The 5,000-nt window shown below is 46.3% G+C and overlaps 1 protein-coding gene across 1 annotated transcript in view; it reads left to right on the forward strand.

Annotated features, from left to right (window-relative positions):
* Positions 1-5,000, forward strand: part of LOC115143543 (transmembrane protease serine 6) — a 19,239-nt gene that overhangs the window by 9,079 nt on the left and 5,160 nt on the right. Inside the window, exons 10-14 of the mRNA XM_065001299.1 lie at positions 704-813; positions 996-1,138; positions 4,043-4,141; positions 4,475-4,588; positions 4,909-5,000. The exon at positions 4,909-5,000 is cut by the window's right edge and continues 25 nt beyond it. Of these exons, the coding sequence (XP_064857371.1) occupies positions 704-813; positions 996-1,138; positions 4,043-4,141; positions 4,475-4,588; positions 4,909-5,000 (558 nt within the window). The remainder of the gene's footprint in view (positions 1-703; positions 814-995; positions 1,139-4,042; positions 4,142-4,474; positions 4,589-4,908) is intronic.

A 5,000-nucleotide genomic window follows, 5' to 3' on the forward strand; every position in this document is an offset into this window, starting at 1 on the left:
CTTCTACTGTCTTCTACTGTATGCTACTGTCTTCTACTGTCTTCTACTGTCTTCTACTGTATGCTACTGTCTTCTACTGTCTTCTACTGTATGCTACTGTCTTCTACTGTCTTCTACTGTCTTCTACTGTATGCTACTGTCTTCTACTGTCTTATATTGTCATCTACTGTCTTCTACTCTTATATTGTCTTCTACTGTATGCTACTGTCTTATATTGTCAACTACTGTCTTATATTGTCATCTACTGTCTTCTACTCTTATATTGTCTTCTACTGTATGCTACTGTCTTATATTGTCAACTACTGTCTTATATTGTCTGCTACTGTCTTCTACTCTTATATTGTCTTCTACTGTCTTCTACTATCTTCTATTGTATTATACTGTCTGCTACTGTCATCTACTGTTTTTTTACTGTCATCTACTGTCTTTTACTGTCTTATATTGTCATCTACTGTCTTCTACTATATTCTATTGTATTATATTGTCTGCTACTGTCTTCTACTGTTTCTAACAAGTCATAACATGGGACCATTCTGTTTTATTCTGCTGTATTCCATTTGATGTCTGTCTGTCTGTCTGTCTGTCTGTCTGTCTGTCTGTCTGTCTGTCTGTCTGTCTGTCTGTCTGTCTGTCTGTCTGTCTGTCTGTCTGTCTGTCTGTCTGTCTGTATCTCTCTCTCTCTGTGTGTGTGTGTGTGTCCTAGGTGCCCTCTGCAGACTATGGACTATCACTGGAGTATGAAGGTTATGAGCTGAGCAGGGCCAACTATAACCAGGCCTGTACACAGGGACAGTGGATGGTACAGAACCGCAGGTACACACACACACACACACACACACACACACACACACACACACACACACACACACACACACACACACACACACACACACACACACACACACACACACACACACACACACACACACACACACACACACACACACACACACACATGTTTGATCTGTATAATTTGACCTGTGTCTCTGCCTCAGGTTCTGTGGGACGAGAGGTCTCCAGCCGTATGCTGAGCGCCTCTACCTCCTCTCCACGGCAACCAGAGTTGTCATGACGTCCGAGGTGTCAATCACAGGGCCTGGACTCCAGGTCCACTACAGCCTCTTCAACCAATCAGATCGTGAGTCTGGGGCCTGGATGACAGACATTGGTCAAGGGTTTGACCTCAGACCTAGAGTTAGGGTGAAGGTGCTATAGGTAATCTTTCTCTACAGACTGTCTGTCTGTTTAACCAATCAGATCGTGAGTCTGGGGCCTGGATGACAGACATTGGTCAAGGGTTTGACCTCAGACCTAGAGTTAGGGTGAAGGTGCTATAGGTAATCTTTCTCTACAGACTGTCTGTCTGTTTAACCAATCAGATCGTGAGTCTGGGGCCTGGATGACAGACATTGGTCAAGGGTTTGACCTCAGACCTAGAGTTAGGGTGAAGGTTAGGGTGAAGGTGTGTTCTTGTGTTCCATCCTGTCCTGGTCAGTTCCTGGGTTCTCTAAATGGTCTGTGTGTTCCATCCTGTCCTGGACAGTTCCTGGGTTCTCTAAATGGTCTGTGTGTTCCATCCTGTCCTGGTCAGTTCCTGGGTTCTCTAAATGGTCTGTGTGTTCCATCCTGTCCTGGTCAGTTCCTGGGTTCTCTAAATGGTCTGTGTGTTCCATCCTGTCCTGGTCAGTTCCTGGGTTCTCTAAATGGTCTGTGTGTTCCAGCCTGTCCTGGTCAGTTCCTGGGTTCTCTAAATGGTCTGTGTGTTCCATCCTGTCCTGGTCAGTTCCTGTGTACTCTAAATGGTCTGTGTGTTCCATCCTGTCCTGGTCAGTTTCTGGGTTCTCTAAATGGTCTGTGTGTTCCATCCTGTCCTGGTCAGTTCCTGGGTTCTCTAAATGGTCTGTGTGTTCCATCCTGTCCTGGTCAGTTCCTGGGTTCTCTAAATGGTCTGTGTGTTCCATCCTGTCCTGGTCAGTTCCTGGGTTCTCTAAATGGTCTGTGTGTTCCAGCCTGTCCTGGTCAGTTCCTGGGTTCTCTAAATGGTCTGTGTGTTCCATCCTGTCCTGGTCAGTTCCTGTACTCTAAATGGTCTGTGTGTTCCATCCTGTCCTGGTCAGTTCCTGTGTTCTCTAAATGGTCATCCTGTGTGTAAATGGTCTGTGTGTTCCATCCTGTCCTGGTCAGTTCCTGGGTTCTCTAAATGGTCTGTGTGTTCCATCCTGTCCTGGTCAGTTCCTGGGTTCTCTAAATGGTCTGTGTGTTCCAGCCTGTCCTGGTCAGTTCCTGGGTTCTCTAAATGGTCTGTGTGTTCCATCCTGTCCTGGTCAGTTCCTGGGTTCTCTAAATGGTCTGTGTGTTCCATCCTGTCCTGGTCAGTTCCTGGGTTCTCTAAATGGTCTGTGTGTTCCATCCTGTCCTGGTCAGTTCCTGTGTATTCTAAATGGTCTGTGTGTTCCATCCTGTCCTGGTCAGTTCCTGGGTTCTCTAAATGGTCTGTGTGTTGCAGCCTGTCCTGGTCAGTTCCTGTGTACTCTAAATGGTCTGTGTGTTCCATCCTGTCCTGGTCAGTTCCTGGGTTATCTAAATGGTCTGTGTGTCCCATCCTGTCCTGGTCAGTTCCTGTGTACTCTAAATGGTATGTGTGTTCCATCCTGTCCTGGTCAGTTCCTGTGTTCTCTAAATGGTCTGTGTGTTGCAGCCTGTCCTGGTCAGTTCCTGTGTACTCTAAATGGTCTGTGTGTTCCATCCTGTCCTGGTCAGTTCCTGGGTTCTCTAAATGGTCTGTGTGTTCCATCCTGTCCTGGTCAGTTCCTGGGTTCTCTAAATGGTCTGTGTGTTCCATCCTGTCCTGGTCAGTTCCTGTGTATTCTAAATGGTCTGTGTGTTCCATCCTGTCCTGGTCAGTTCCTGGGTTCTCTAAATGGTCTGTGTGTTGCAGCATGTCCTGGTCAGTTCCTGTGTACTCTAAATGGTCTGTGTGTTCCATCCTGTCCTGGTCAGTTCCTGGGTTATCTAAATGGTCTGTGTGTCCCATCCTGTCCTGGTCAGTTCCTGTGTACTCTAAATTGTATGTGTGTTCCATCCTGTCCTGGTCAGTTCCTGTGTTCTCTAAATGGTCTGTGTGTTGCAGCCTGTCCTGGTCAGTTCCTGTGTACTCTAAATGGTCTGTGTGTTCCATCCTGTCCTGGTCAGTTCCTGGGTTCTCTAAATGGTCTGTGTGTTCCAGCATGTCCTGGTCAGTTCCTGTGTACTCTAAATGGTCTGTGTGTTGCAGCCTGTCCTGGTCAGTTCCTGTGTACTTTAAATGGTCTGTGTGTTGCAGCCTGTCCTGGTCAGTTCCTGTGTACTCTAAATGGTCTGTGTGTTGCAGCCTGTCCTGGTCAGTTCCTGTGTACTCTAAATGGTCTGTGTGTTGCAGCCTGTCCTGGTCAGTTCCTGTGTACTCTAAATGGTCTGTGTGTTGCAGCCTGTCCTGGTCAGTTCCTGTGTACTCTAAATGGTCTGTGTGTTCCATCCTGTCCTGGTCAGTTCCTGTGTACTCTAAATGGTCTGTGTGTTCCATCCTGTCCTGGTCAGTTCCTGTGTACTCTAAATGGTCTGTGTGTTGCAGCCTGTCCTGGTCAGTTCCTGTGTACTCTAAATGGTCTGTGTGTTCCATCCTGTCCTGTTCAGTTCCTGTGTACTCTAAATGATCTGTGTGTTGCAGCCTGTCCTGGTCAGTTCCTGTGTACTCTAAATGATCTGTGTGTTCCAGCATGTCCTGGTCAGTTCCTGTGTACTCTAAATGGTCTGTGTGTTCCATCCTGTCCTGCTCAGTTCCTGTGTACTCTAAATGATCTGTGTGTTGCAGCATGTCCTGGTCAGTTCCTGTGTACTCTAAATGGTCTGTGTGTTGCAGCCTGTCCTGGTCAGTTCCTGTGTACTCTAAATGATCTGTGTGTTCCATCCTGTCCTGGTCAGTTCCTGTGTACTCTAAATTATCTCTGTGTTGCAGCATGTCCTGGTCAGTTCCTGTGTACTCTAAATGGTCTGTGTGTTGCAGCCTGTCCTGGTCAGTTCCTGTGTACTCTAAATGGTCTGTGTGTTCCATCCTGTGACGGCATCAAAGACTGCCCCAACGGACTGGACGAGAGGAACTGTGGTCAGTTTAACAAGCTAAAACACATTCAGAACATTCAAATTGTGAAACATTTATAATGCATTTACATTTCATTGAGCCTCGTGCATGTAGCTATGATTGTTCAAAAGGCCAAATCCTCACTGGAAATCCCTGTGGAACTAAAAATGTCTTCATACATTATTCAATGACATCTAGCGAGATGAGAGGAACATTCAACAATTAAAATAAATATATTAGTAATTATAAAAATGTTAAAAAACCTGTTTCAGGTTAGGGACAATCAAAATAATATAACATATATCATTAGCACCAAATGGCTGATTGATTGACACTCAATTTGTGTGTGTGTCCCAGTGTGTATAGCCCAGTACCAGTGTCCAGAGGACAGTCAGTGTGTCGACTACTTCAAGGTGTGTGACCAGCACCCAGACTGCCTTGAGGCCATGGATGAAGAGAACTGCACAGAGGGTAACTGTGTGTGTGTGTGTGTGTGTGTGTGTGTACAAGTTTGTGGTGTATTGATACATAATGTGTGTGTGTCTCTAGGTGTACAGTGTACAGACAAGACGTATGTGTGTGTGTGTACAGGTTTGTGGTGTATTGATACATAATGTGTGTGTCTCTCTCGGTGTACAGTGTACAGACAAGACGTATGTGTGTGTCTCTAGGTGTACAGTGTACAGACAGGACGTATGTGTGTGTCTCTCGGTGTACAGTGTACAGACAAGACGTATGTGTGTGTCTCTAGGTGTACAGTGTACAGACCAGACGTATGTGTGTGTCTCTAGGTGTACAGTGTACAGACAGAACGTATGTGTGTGCTGACGGGACGTGTCTGAAGAAGCCGAACCCAGAGTGTGACTTCATCACCGACTGTCCT

Source organism: Oncorhynchus nerka, linkage group LG15 (assembly GCF_034236695.1).
Source record: "Oncorhynchus nerka isolate Pitt River linkage group LG15, Oner_Uvic_2.0, whole genome shotgun sequence".
Lineage (NCBI taxonomy): Eukaryota > Metazoa > Chordata > Actinopteri > Salmoniformes > Salmonidae > Oncorhynchus > Oncorhynchus nerka.